We start from the raw sequence: 15440 nt of genomic DNA on the forward strand, positions 1-15440 counted from the left end.
TGACACCATTGATGCTGTGGGCTGCAACCTGCACAAGATTTGATTGCATGAATTTCCTGGGACCCACTAATAGTGATGGGGAGCAACTGTTGCATGCATGTTTATTTGCTCTGGGACATGCCATAGGTTAACAAAGGACTTCTGCTTTTGCACATAGACTTACGATAAGGGCGGTGGTCCACCAACTACTGCAGTAACCACTGTATCTGAGTCACCAGATAAACAGGTGCTCATTAAGTCAGATGATTATGTTGAATGGAAGGAGTCAGTTGATTATTGACCACAACAGTGGCTAATACTACTAACAGTCAATGTCCAAAGGAGCTTGCACCAATCCAGTTACAGCAAGAGCTTTGGCAATTTGTAGCACATTGCCCAAGGTTGGCTCAGATGACCCTAAAGCCCTTGCATTAACTTCTCTACCAGGAGAAAGATTTATAACAGCATCCTGGATTACAAGTCTGCATATGATGTGTCACTCTGTTTACGAGAATAATGACACTTATATGCTAAGCCTTGCAAGTCAGCAGCACATTCCATGTATTTTTTGTATGTTGCTTAACACATTGGTGAAATTTGATTCTGGTTACAACTAAGTGGGTAGGATGATGAAAGTAACAGCCAGCAAACCACAAACATCTGAAAGGCTCTATTACTGGAGACTGAAATTGGATGGTTTTTTGCAACACTTTTTGCAGTTTATTAGTAGAAGACAGTAAGCATCCACTCTGGTATTCTTGGACCTTAGACATAACTTACAGTGAATGAAAGACAGACTTAAAACTCCTAACTCTTGTTTCCCTCATTGAAGCAGACAAATGATGGAGTGGGAGGTTATGAAGCTGCAACTGTACACACTTAGTTTTGCAGCTCTTGTAAGAGGAATTTCTGCTGTTGCTATTGGAATTCCTCTAGCTGTTCTTACTGGCCGATTGCTTTTCTTGCCATTGCTGTTGTAGCCACAACTACCACTCCACAGCTGTAGAAACTCAAGATCTATACTTCACTGAATAGATGCACAGTGAAATAGTTCTCATTGCCACTTTTCTGTCCTACTATGCATAGGTTGAACACAATTTATGGTCACTTGGAATGGCAGTGACACAGAGATCGGTGGAGCAATAAGAGGTTCCGGTAATTTAAGAAGATGGAATTCATGAAGTGAACAGATAGCCAGAAGCAAAGTCCAGAGCATAGCAAAATGATCAAAAGCATACTCAGAACAGTCTGGAGAGCAATCTGAATAAAAAATTACACATGAGCTTAACAAACTAAAAAATTTCTAAAAATGGTGCATTTGTAAGGCATCAAGTAGTTTAAGTAGAGTGCGAGCCCTTGAAAGCGAAATATTCTAAGTACTTGTCTGGCTCACAATTTTAAGCTCTCAGTAAATTTGAAATCAGTGCACACACTGCTGCAGAGTGAAAATTCATTCTATTTTTAAGATCCTTTTTTGAGCCCTGTTGTTCTTTATGTGAGGTGTGTTTGAAATCATAAACATTCACCCTCTTGCCATCCCCACATGTCATGTAGTGATGTAGTAGTTACAGAAGTGTGTGTGTGTGTGTGTGTGTGTGTGTGTGTGTGTGTGTGTGTGAGCTTTAAATGAGTAATATTTTTCTTTTTCCAGTTACTTCAAGATCCATTGAAAATCGTAGAGACTTGTTTCGATGGAAAGGAAGATGGAGGAATGGAACTGAATGCGAGTCCATCTGAGCGTAATGTAAGTTTTCATGTCAGTATTCTATGCTTCAGGTATGATAAGACAGTCGTGAAATGTAATGGGCACTTATACTTAAATTATCATAGCTGGTGTGGCATTTTAAACTATTAGAGCATATTATTTCTGCACAAGTTCAGTGACTGTGGTTATCTTTCTGTGCTTTGTGTAAGCTGTTATAGATGCTATTTGAGTAACACTCCTGACAAGTCTGTCATTGTTTTCCATGACCATTCTTATAATAATCTGCTTCGTTTGGAATGTATGAAATGAATGTCTTAAATTCATACTTATTACAGTGTGTAGCTGTATTATGTTGTGGCAGTTCCTTCTGCTTTTATTTCTTCATTTGTTGATCGTCCTTGATGTCGATGTAATGCGTCACTACACTGGTTAAAAAATGGGTTGTGGATTCTGACACTAACTACTGTAAATTATGTAGCCGAGACTTGCACAGTTGTGTTTTGCAGTACTTTGATTTCACTGTTCTCAACCGCCCCCCCTCCCCCCCCAATAATACACAGTTATATATGTATGGCCAGTGCACTGTCATTTAAACTTCCTATAAGCCTCATTAACAGTTTGCTGGTGAAACTTAACATACTGCTACAATAGTTTCTTGTTGAACATCTACAAGCAGTAAAACCTAACCACAAAGTTCAGTTCTCGAAGAATAAATGGGTACATATGGAAACAATCACTGTCATTGTCTTTACACATGGCCTAATTGTTTAACACTTATTTCACAGTTAATTTGAAGCATTGTTGTTCTAACCAACACAGGTTACTTGTCTGAAACTCGGCCGTGGACTGACTGTCTCATGACCAAAATTCAGGGCCTTGTATATCATCACAATAATAGATTCTGAAATGACACATTGTTTAAAGCTAAATTTTGAGAAATTACAATTAAAACTTAACTCATTCGATTAACTGAATGCATTGAAAAATTGGTTCTTTTTAGCAGTTTCTTCTACTAAAAGAGTTAGGCCAAATTATTTGTGTAAATCATGAAATTAACAAATATAGTTATGCAAACAATGCTTTTGACAAAACTGTTAATTACTTTGGAATTAATTAAGGGCTGGCTTTGCTAACATGTTTCCGACCAGAGCCAAATAGATACTTTAAGAATACCTGCATTTCGTCTTCTAAATATTTACAATTATTACAGGATTTATATTTTTTTATATGCCAACAACAGAATTTGAGTTATGAAACAATTACTGATTTTGCCCTATAATAAAAGATGCTAACTAGTTATAGTCAAAATAAATTAGAAAATCAATTACATACATAAAACTAAGCACGAAATTAGATCTGGTGTTATATTCTTTAAGGCGACCACACCCTGCCTATCTAACCCATGTTAATTTAGGCAAGTATTTGACCCATTTCTGAAAAAAACTATTTGATGCAGGACCTTAATACTTTCACTGTATGTTGCATGATGCTAATAGTCAACTGTACTAAAATCTACTTTATCCATTTTTATAGTTTTTAAGAAATACTTTTTTAAATTTATTAACAAAAAACTAAAATTTTTTCTGCAGAAAATATTTTTTGTGAACTTCCTAATGGGGAAATATTAATGAATGTAGAATAAGAGGTGGCTTTTTAAGTTATGCAGAGTCTCTGAAAATTTCATTCATTTATCTATGATAGTTTCCGATATAATGGGGCATATGTACTGAAAATTTCAGTTTGCAGGAAATTGACTGTAAAGAAAATTTTTTCGATATTTGTTACTTACAGTTAATTAAAACTGTCCTGCTCTGCCTCTAGCAGGTCTTCCAGCTTCTTTTTTCCACCTTCCTGGATGTTTGTCTTGCAGTCTTGGCCATATTAGATGCAGACCTGTCTGCATCGGCTATCCTCATTTTATCGCAATGTTGCAGCTCAGTTATCATATTTTCACCATGATTAATTCCCAGCTTTTTCTGTGTTTGCCCATGCAGACATTTCCTTAGGTGGTCAGGATGAGCCAAGTCTCAAAAAATAGGTTTAATTGCTGTAACAACAGCAGCAGGAAGAGAATGCTGGTGAGAATAAGATTCTCCAGTTGCCTGAACCCTATTGTATTTGCACCATGAATTTTCTCCTGATGGACACAATCCATTACATAGCTTATTATCAGTAGAGAACTTATGGAAGAATAAGGCCCAAACATCTCTCTTCATTGCTTCCCGATTTTCTTTATTTCTCGTAGTTGCCTGCCCGTAGTATACCTGCAAGTTTTCTATTTCAGTTTTAGTTAACCGACCCTGTACGGTCAACAATTTTCCATCTTCTAATTTTTTTCCTCTCATATCAACAGTTAGTTTTATCAGCCTTGTTCCCAAACATTTTGAACATGTCCTACACATTCTGTTTTGCTAATAATGGCATCTCCATATGGATTAGAGTTCACCACATTTTTGTATGCCTTACTGTCACCATCGCCCAAATATTTGGTGTACCGTACGCCTCTTGTTTCTATGGAGCGATGAAATATTTGTTGTACTCCATGAACTTCCATGCCACCACTTGTTTCTCTAAAATTAGCCACAGAGCTGTGTTCTTTATGTTCATTGACCACTATACATTATTTGCAATATTTAGACATTATCTCCCCATCTAACAATTTACTGGTGTCTACACTCGTGGCAATCACTACTCCATTCAGAGAAGTATGTCCTCTTTTCTGCAAACTTCCATCAAATGCAACTGCAATATCTAAACGTCCATAATTTTCTTCCGCTGCTTCCCTAGCAACCAGTTTCATGCTTTCCTCACTGACCTCACATACAGCTTTCTCTAATATTGCAGTCATTTTTTCAAATTTATTTGGTGGTTGATGTAAGTTCATCACTGAACAAAATGTTCTCCCTGCAGCCATTCCCTTGCCAATGGGCCGTAAGGCATAAACTAATCTAGTATTGATTGCATAAGGGCCACTTGCATCTGGTTTTTGAAGAACTCATAAATGAAATCACAGCTGAGCATTTTGTGCAAATTTAATCCAAAGCACTTGCTATGTCTTTTCCCCCACTGGCACTCTCATAAATTTTCACACGTAATTCACCACACTGTCTATATTGTACAAATTTAGAAATTACATCTGATGATAATCTCAAATTTATAATGATGTTACTTCACCCCTTGTCACTTAACAGTAAATTCATTGAAATGGTGAGAGCTTCTTTGATGATGCATTCGTTGAATAATTACAATTAGAAACATAGTTGCCAGGCGACATAACCTCTTGTACAGAAAACTTTCTAAACTTGTTTCCTCTAAATTGTTGTTTCTTGAAAATGCCTTTACATATCGTCATGTTCAATAAACACAACAAAACACATGTAAACAAGCACTGCAAACGTAAGTATAACAACTACTCGCAATCACACTTGAACAAAACTGACAATGTGTTTGAAAGCGTGTTGTTTACAAACAGCAGAAACAAAAGAGTACCAACCGTTGCATTCCAAGGATTGCCAACACACTCGGGAGTAAAAAAAATAAAAAATAAAAAAAAACCAACATGCAGTGTAAGGGATATAAAGATATATAATACATGCAGGAAAGTGGGCATGACACATAAATACAGGTGGTAGGAAAATGTTCTTTAAATGCTCAAAAAAAATTTTTTTTTCAGATAAATCTTTTTCAGAGTACTTAAATAAAGCCTTAATCTATTGAAATATGATGAAAACCGAAAATCAATATTTTTCGACCTGAACCATGGTGTTGTCCCCTTAAAACTAAGGGGGCAATCTTTCTCTTTTATGAAAATGCAGACAGTATTCATGTATGTTAATGGTAATTAGTTAAAATTAAAAAAAATGAATTTAAGATGGCAAAGCAAGAGGGGAATTAAAATTATCCCAACTTGCTTCGTCATGTCACCCCCACATTGGATTGACCAGATAGATATTGCTAATAGCTAAATGGGCAGTTCACTAACAACAAGTGATGCCAGAACTTGGGTTTAAAATCTACACACACAAAAATATTTTGTAAGAAATTCTATCAAAGAGTATATGTTTTTTTCAAATTTATATGTATGTGAACTAGCCATACGAAAATCCCCATACAAAGTAATTACATAAAGATCACAAAATATCTGCAAGTTATACTTTTAACAAAATTTATGCATTTTCATCATAAGAGATGTCCTTTTTGGGTAAGCAAAGACTTACATTTTAAAACACATACCACTTGGTACAAGCACTGCCTTGCTAAACAAATTAAATCCTCATGGGTTGGAAAAAAAAAATTAGATTACACTGCACATTGCAGTTCACTTGCTCAGTGCTCAGTTTTTTTCACAGGCACTTTCAATTTTTCAATGAGCTTTTAAACACTTTCTCTCCAAGCTGTCCACGCCTTCAACAGGTCCAAGTGGCAGTTAGCCAGGAAATGCACTGCTGTCAGTTCCCTTGGAGCTGGTTCTCCTCCACCACAGTACATGAAAAAATGAGACAAAATACCCTACTTTAGTACACTTACTTTTACTTCTAACTCAAGTCTAAAAAAGTTGTTTAACACTAATGGCAAATGATAGTCCTTACATCATAAATTAAATACATAGTTCTCATAACATTACAATAATTAGTGGCAAATCTGACTATAGTACGAAAGGTAGGGACGAGAAAAATTTTAAAATCAAGTGCACATTACAATGCAAAACATTACTCTTAAGTCATAACTGTCTGAAACTGGTTAAACTTGAAAGATTTGGTCTCTCTTCCATTTGCAAAAATAGCAAAAATTCAAGATGCGCAGTAGCACAAAGTTACTAATCATCACGTAATGAAAAAAAAATAGTGTCACCATTACATAACTTAATTACTATTCAAATCAAAATTACGGGGCTGGAAGTTGTACCAAATCCTTGCCCTACTTCTCTACTCAACTCTGAGTACTACTCATTCAAACAGAAAATTAAATCCTCATCAAATGTTCCAAAAAGGGAACTGACAGCAAGAATATTCACATCAGTCTAACATCTATCTGTTAATCAGCCAAATTAACTTTTCTTCACCCCATATGACCATTTTAAGCTCATAATTCCTCAGAACACAAATAGAAGTTTTCAGATATCATATCGATCCAGTGATGCAGCATTATATTATTTGTAAATATTGCTCTTTCTGTTAATCTCTCATTCCCAGGAAGGAGGAGCAGGAGGAGTATCAACCTCATAAAAAGAACCAGGGTTCTTCTGGTACCCTGTATAGGGCCTCTTCCCAGGGTAATGGTGAAGACCTCAATGGCATCTGCGACGGATGGCTTCAGAATGGTGTCGATGGCGAAAGATTCAAACCTATAGTGTCTGTACTCCAGAGGAATGGATACAAAAGGCGTCTGATTCAATGTTAGGGGTGGCCTCATTTAAACCATGGAAGGCAATGGGAAACCACCACTGTTATTTTCCCAAGACAACCTCATGGATTTACTCAATCTTAAATTAGATTCCGGAGTAAGTCCTCCAGTCAAATCTCTGAGGGGGGGAGGGGGGGGGGGGCAGGGTTGAGAGGAGCCTTGGAATGCAAAGATCAATCTGAACCATCCTTGTAAAGTGTTAAAAGGATAGCGACCTGGAATGTGCGAGGTCTCTTACAGACAGGAATGCTTGTTATCGTGGAGAGAGAAATGGATCTTAATGTGCTAGATGTACTTGGACTCAGCGAGACACTGGAGAGGGTGTGACCACTTCATGACTCAAGCAAAGAATACAGTATATTTTTCCGGGTGTGCGGATATGAATAAAAATGACATTGCTCTAGTGATTCCCAAGAACCTCTGTAATGCTTTCATGCTGTGAGCCCATTTGCAACAGAATTATCTCCATTAAAATGAAAACTATTCCATGCAATATCAAAATCATTCAGGCTTATGCTCCCACGGTAGCTTCATCAGACATAGTAATAGATGAATTCTATGAGTTGCTAGAAAATACTATCAGAAAGATACACAAAAAGGAAATATTAGTCATCCAAGGTGACTTTAATGCAAAGATAGGTGAGACTGTAGATGATGGACACATGAGCTCTGTGGTTGGACTTCATGGCCTGGAAGTGAAAAATGATCATGGGTAGTGGCTACTGGAATTTTGCATGAATAACAACTTATCTGTTTGGCATATCCTCTTTCAACATCACCCACAGCAGCAATGCACATGGATTTCTCCAGGGAATAGGGTTAGAAATCAGATTGATTTCATTTTGGTGAGACAATGCTGGCGTACTTCGGTCCTAGGTAGCAAGACCTATCCTGGAGCAGGCTGTGGCAGTGACCAATTCATGTTGTATATGATAATTAAGATAAAACTGAAAGTGACCAAAAATAAAACAGTAAGGCAGATTCATCTGACTGACAAAAATAGTCTCAAAGAATTTCAAGAAAGAACTGTGGTATCGTGTTGAAGCTGCATGGGCAGCTGTACCTGTACACGCCATCCAAGCTCTGTTTGACTCAATGCCCAGCCGTATCAGGGCCGTTATTATGGCCAGAGGTGGTTGTTCTGGGTACTGATTTCTCAGTATCTGTGCACCCAAATTGCGTGAAAATGTAATCACATGTCAGTTCTAGTATAATATATTTGTCCAATGAATACCCGTGTATCATCTGCATTTCTTCTTGGTGTAGCAATTTTAATGTCCAGTAGTGTAATTCGGAAAAATCCCTATTAATGTAGGTAAATAACTCATGATCTTGTAACATCAAAATCCAAAATTTTCGCCGTTTAATATCTGTTGATAACTTGCGCTGTACTTTTGATTTTGAAGCTGTAAGCTGTATTCCAGAAACTATATTTAATATGTAATTGATGTACTAATGTATTTATTTTTGACTGTATATAATTGATTGTAATTATAAAGAAATTGCTGGGTAATAGCCAAGTGAACATTATTGAAATGTGTCGATAGCAATTACGAAATGGTAGTAGTTGTGCCGTTGTTTCTTTGCGTATGAAGAATGTCATGTTGTGAGCAGTGAGGCAGCAGAGCAGCTTGAGTTGTGAAAGAGTCATGAAAGAATGCAGAAGTGTTTGTTGGGTGATCCCACTGCCGCGGTATGCAGCTATGCTCGTGCGAATGTAGACACGCCTGATTTGTAAACCCTTTTGAGAGGACAGTAGGGGAGTTGACATGCAAAGAAGCTGCAATTCAAACTGTTGCCTGTCCTATAATTATTCGTGGCTCTGGAGATGACTTGGGGTTCTCATCGAGGAGGAGCAGCAGCAGCAGCAGCAGCAACAACAACAACAACAACAATGGCAGCTTAGCATTATCGTTGGCTACTTTTTTAGGCGTCCGCACAGCTACAACATTGTAAGACTGTTAAGTGAAAAATTATAAACTTACATTGACATTGCCCAGCAACATTTCTTTCACAAAGTGTGAATAACTTGAATAATAACATGCAATAGCTCAAGCCTGTAGGGCACCTGTGTTGTCATTGTCCTGAGACATTATTACCAAGCAGGGTTGGTTTCCTTTCCATGCAATCACAACGTGTCATAAGAATATGAAAATTGATTAAATATTTACTATCAGTTTTTTGTTTTTTCTAACGACCAGTTTTGGTCTAAATTTTCTGCCTCAGCAACTGTTCATTTTTGTATTACATGACTGAGGCTACTTAAACTAAAATTTCACTGGAAAAACTAATAACTAAAGATTCAGCACAAATTAAGATTTCACAATTTCTTTTATTCTGTATTTAGCTTAGCGAGCGACTTCATCTGTCTTGGCATGTATTTTATTGTTTTTATTTTAAAAGTAAAACCAATTGCTCGTTTGCGTAAAGTAAAGTTAGTTCAATCTTTCACTACTCAAAAGTAAATTGCTTGCTTTTTCTAAATTTTGCATTATGTTATACTGAGGTTTCTGAAAGTATTTTTTTTTTTTTACCTGAAAAGTTTAAATTTAGCCAGTCATCTATTTAACCAGTAATTTCATTTAACTTTACTTTCAAAATTTAGTATTCCAGAATAAGTAACTGCAAACTCAGTGCTTTCTGATTCATGTATTTTCTCATGAATTGTGCAGTGGAAAAGCATGACAATCTTGTTGCCACACCAGTGATTATTGCTTAAATCTCTTTGCCATTACTTTTCTCAAGATGCTGGAGATCCATTACCGTAGTGAGCTGGTGACCATTTAATTATCCCCTTTTTAGTCAATTGGTGTTTACTTTGTGTTATCAGTGATTTTTGTAGTAAATATTATGTTGTACCCTTTTCCTCCGTGCTGTTTGTGAGCGATTGCACTGTACTCCACCTATGTTCTAGTTATCATCAGTTTCTTTCCTTAAGTGCAGAATAGATTCTTCCTTCAGAAATGTCTGTTGTACACTTTCCTCCAACTAACTGGCTTTATTTTCTGTTGATAATGATAGCCTTACTCACTGTAAAATTTCATTAGGCATGTGTGGTCATAATCAATTACATCACAATCCAGTAGGCCGATTAGGGAGGGGGAGGTTACAATCAGGCAAGAATTTTGCGGAAAACTGTGTGTGAAAGCATTTTCTTGAAAGCTGGAGCCTGCAGTTGATTATGGATGAAGCCGTGTATTGTAATAGCTTCAGTTCTACTTGGGATTTCCCTTCTCCGTGTAATGCGAAGAGATTACGTATGTAATTGTCAAATGCTGTTCTTCACCCGTCAGTAAAAGGATAAGCTACAGGGTTAACATAATGACATACACTATGGCCGATAGACGTTTTAATGAAAATGTTAGTATTCTGATTTCATCGACAAAGAGCCAATCATATGATTGACCACTTTGCTCACTGTATGAGTCAGTAATGTAGAGAAATGGCTCCATTTTTACATACGGTCGCAAAACTTTTTCCAAATACTGATGATATGTTTCTTTTGTGAGCTGTCCTGATTTTATGGCTGTTGCGTACACATTATGTTGTCTACCACTAATTGGTTTAAGCTTTGGTGGATTTGAGGACCATATTTGCCTCTGACAATAAGAGGAACAAATACTGTTGGTAACAGTTTTTTGGAAAGCGTTAATCCATGTCAGTTGTGATGATAAATCTCTCTTTAATACTACATCTGATGATAAACAATACAACAAGTATTTGAAATGCTTTCTTCTTTTGTCTATAATTACATCATGATGGTAGAAAAGATATTGAACTTGCATATTTCCATGACAACAAAAGAGAGAGGGGAAAAAATACAGGACACTGGATTTGAACACATGGTGCTAAAATTCAAAACTGTATTCAGGGCAGTTTGTTTCCAACTCACCTAGATATACATTACACAAGAGAACTGATACTGTCACAATGAAACTTTCATTGAATTTTTTCAGAAACTATAGAGTGTTGGCACCTAAGGCTAAATAGGCATCCCCTCCTTTTCACCCTTCTAAGCTTTCACTGCATCAGACAGCTGAGTACGCTATTTTCCCCTGTAAGTTAATTAGGCTGACTGTTGCCCATGTATCTGCCTAAAACTCAATCAGTTGCCCATCCACCACCAGTGTCAACGGAATACACTCAGTCAATGCTTGTAGGGCATTGTAAACAGCCTCAAAGTCCTGCGGAAACTCTGGGACTCTTGAAGACCATCCTGCAGCATGACGACTGTCATAAACGGATACCGAATGGCCTCCTTTTCAGCATACCTTACACGTGGAGCCTGTGAATAAGCAAGCCTGTCTAATATGCACCAAATGACACTCATGTTAGGACTGCCAACTTTCTCTTTGAGCAGAAACGGGTGCGGAGGAAGAACAGCGCTGGATGTCCGACCAACATCGTGAATGGGAATCATAACTTTTTGACATACTTGTAGCCACTGAGATTCCTGCAGGGAAAGTCAGGTAGTGTTGTGATATCACCACATGTTGTCATTGGTGTCATTGCACAGTTACTTGACAGAAGGCAAGGTTGGCTGGTCAGCTGCACAGGGCACCAGGGGTCTGCTTACTGTGCAAATCTAATTTCTCCCCCTGTCAGTTGTTGGAAAGCACATCCATTGCTGCTACCATAGTACATGTGATTCAGCAATCAGGTCAGCTTCATCTAAAGGAGGATCTGACAAGGCCAATGGCCTAGTTTGCACCTCAAGGTCACATGTTAGATTATCACATTTGTATATAGTGAGTCCGTATATGAGGTAGCACATTTGGGACACTTGAGTGAGAGACATTGAGGTGTTTTGCAAAGGTAAGTTTCTTGAGCTTGGTAGAGGGTTTCAAATTTTGCACTATTTTGTAGAACCTCACACTGCTGGAAATTAACAAGGCAGCCATATCAGCTAGGTTAATGATACACCTTACTTAACAGTGCAGCATGGACTGAAGCAGGTGCTTGCCCCACATTTCTGTACAGTCTTTGAAACTGGCTCTCAATTGAGGGCAGCAGAGGAGCAGGGAGTTGGAACACCAGCATAGAGACTGGCACAAAGGAAAGTACAAACATGACCAGCCCATATGATGGAAAACAACTAGCACGCAGATCCCTGAGGATGGTGCAATGTACAAGCCAGGTGTGTGTTAATGACGTCAGCTAAAGAACTGGCTGATCCGACCTATAGCTGCCAACAAGTAGACACCCAGGTGAGCAGTTGTGCCTATACAAATGGAGTGCGCACTGCCCCAATAGCTTCTTGCACTGCTGTGCTGCATGACCCACACTAGCCCATCTGCTCCATCTGTATGTCAAATTGAGGGACACGAAATAAAAATTTTATATCAGTGTTTAGAATACTTAGTTGTTGTAGTTAATTGGTTTAAAATATAAATTTTTGTATATTATATGTTCAGTTGTGCATAAAAACAAATAACTTTTTGAGATGTTATGCTGTTACATTGGGTTACAAAAGTAATACCTATTGATAGCTGCTTTGAATGTGACAGAAGTACAGGCACAAGAGCTATTACACAAATGTTTTAAGTAGGAATCTATAATGATAAAACTGAATTCCATGTCATGGATTAATGACAAAAAAGTTTGATCACTATCTCTCTGTAATGAGTGATGAAGAGATCAATACCATATGAAACAAAATCCCATACCCTTGGAAACCCTACAAGGAGCACTATAGATGACAAATGCAAAATACAAATAAAGAAAAGTGTCTGAAAGTATTGCTCTTTCTTCCTCCAAGACTCAAATGGGAATGGGCTTCAATAATTATAATAAGCTTTGACATAAAATAGGGCTTCAAGAATGAATAGTTAATAACAAATGAGATGCTAATATACTATATTAGTTAGAGAGACATGTATGTTGATGTCAGTTTTAGAGAACTTTGTAACACAGATAGTTATAAAACAGCTATTGGTTCGCATAGAAAAAAAGAATTTTTCACATAAAGTATGACACACAGATCAACATCTTATAATGTCACTATATTCCTAAAGGATGCCATTTGGATTCGCTTTGTGAGTTTGTGATTTTTACAAATTTGAAAAAATTCATAAAACAGTTTTTAAATGAAAATGCTCTTTCCATAATAAAGCATTTTTCCAAATATTTTCTTGTCTGTTTTGATGCCTTCTCCCTGTTGTTGCTTTTAGTTTCTTGGGGGGTTCCTGTTACTGCTGGTTCACACTTGGCGAGTAGTAGTTTGATCTAATTGTTATTTTGTTCTGGCAGATAACTGTACATTGCAGATGGCAACTACAGAGAGGCATTATGTATCCTACTTTTCCATGTTACTTACATATCAATAGTTAAATAATTGTTTACTCATTTTCTTTTTTAGAGAGCTTTACCTCATTCTGTTTTATACTGCAAATATTTTTAATCATATATTTGGGCCTGAGTTGCCAGTTGATGCCACTATGCAATTAGCTGTAGCTTTCAGTTCAAATAATTGGCCTTCCGATATGTTTACATTGTTAGTGTCTATTGGGGCCTGTTCAGTTGATGACTTATCATGTATTGTGCTGAAGTTTGTGCAGTTGTGTATGAAAGTAAGTTAAGTAATGGAACACTTTTTTCTAAAAGCAAGTTGATTTTATTGAGGATGTCAATACACCATATTATTCCCCACTTTTTTCCTACAAAATCTTATTTTTAAACATTATTTCCATTCAGTGTAATGACCTTACACCACCATACTGGGAGGACCTGTATGCCCACATGGTAGCACTCTACTGGTTGTCATCAGAGCCAACATGCTGCTACATCAATGATCTTTCTGCCATTTGTGTGCAGCTTCCAATGGAGTACATCCTTCATTTGGACAAACAGATGGATGTTGTAATGTGCAAGATCCAGGTTGTAGTGTGGGTGAGGAAGAACAGTCCAATGAAGTTTTGTGAGCTTCTCTCAGGTGCACAGATTTTTGTGAGGCCTTGCCTTGTCGTGAAGAAAGTGAAGTTCATTTGCATTTTTCTGGCAACGAACACGGTGAAGTTTTTTCTTCGATATTATGAGGGTTGTGCTACCTTTTTATAATGATGACAGATGCCTTTCGCAGCAGCTCACCGTGCTTTCCTTCATTCTTGTATCTCTGAAGACATCCTGCAGGCACCTATGAATATCTGCCATGCTCTGGTTTTCCACCAAAGGAAACTCGGTGACAGCTCTCTGCTTGGAACCCACCTCTGTAATAACAAATGCCTTTTTGAAGGCTACATATAGCACTGCCACATATCAGAACATCATTAAACTATATTGGCTGATGTTTATGATGCCCCATAGCAAAACCCTCATTTTTTCAATCATAATTTCCCATGAAAAAATTGTGCTGCATTACTTATTGAACATCCGTTGTATATAGTTAAAGGAAGACAATAATTTTTGTGTATCATAGATAACAGGGAAAGGACAGTTTTGTGTACACAGTAGCACAAAAAGTAATGAGAAATTGACAGTTTTTAGCCACATGACACAAATGGCACTTTTTATGTAATTAATGAAATTTAGTCTTGTCCCAGTTTTATGAAACACTGTCATAAATGTGAAGACAGTAGTGGTTGAATGTTGACATTGGGTTTTTAATTTTTTGTGAGCTGAGATTCGTGTGCAATGTTTCAATGACACTTCATGTCATGTGTAAAGAACTACAGCTCTAGATGTATTGTAAAATGAAAACATGATGCTTCCAATGAACTCCAGTTTGATAGCAGTTTTAATCACAGATGTTACATGTAGAGATACTGGGACAACAAATGGAATAAAAAGTAATGCATGTATGAGAGATCTTTAATGTGGTGCATCAAGTAAATTCCATATTTTCTTTGTACACAATTATAAATATGAAAACTATCAAATACAGCATTTCAGCTTTGCAGACATGTGTATCAATATGACATTGGTAGTTTTGTGTCTATCAGCCACTTGCAAGACAGAGTATATGATGGTATGCAAATATCATTATCAGCATATAAGATAAATTGATGGTTTTTAAGTCGTGCTACTGAGTAGGATGATAGCTTTTATGGAATCACATTTATTGGGTTTGCCAACTCACAACCAAATTACCACCTTTCAACACAACCTAGACATTGGGCTATGCAACAGATTGGGCTACTCATCACAAACATCATTCACCAAGTAGTGTAATGTCAGTCATGTTTGTATGATTTATGCCCTGTGTTGTGACTGGTTGGCAGAAGCATCATGTTGATTTATGGGTTTGTGAAAATCAAGTACTATATTTGGGCCGGCCGAAGTGGCCGTGCGGTTCTAGGCCTGCAGTCTGGAACCGCGAGACCGCTACGGTCGCAGGTTCGAATCCTGCCTTGGGCAT

At 37.3% G+C, this 15440-nt stretch overlaps 1 protein-coding gene across 1 annotated transcript in view; it reads left to right on the forward strand.

The window, feature by feature from the left end:
* The window catches only part of LOC126213273 (uncharacterized), a 50372-nt gene that overhangs the window by 18347 nt on the left and 16585 nt on the right, over window positions 1–15440 (forward strand). Inside the window, exon 4 of the mRNA XM_049940935.1 lies at window positions 1631–1723. Within this exon, the coding sequence (XP_049796892.1) occupies window positions 1631–1723 (93 nt within the window). The remainder of the gene's footprint in view (window positions 1–1630; window positions 1724–15440) is intronic.

This window comes from Schistocerca nitens, chromosome 11 (assembly GCF_023898315.1).
Source record: "Schistocerca nitens isolate TAMUIC-IGC-003100 chromosome 11, iqSchNite1.1, whole genome shotgun sequence".
NCBI lineage: Eukaryota > Metazoa > Arthropoda > Insecta > Orthoptera > Acrididae > Schistocerca > Schistocerca nitens.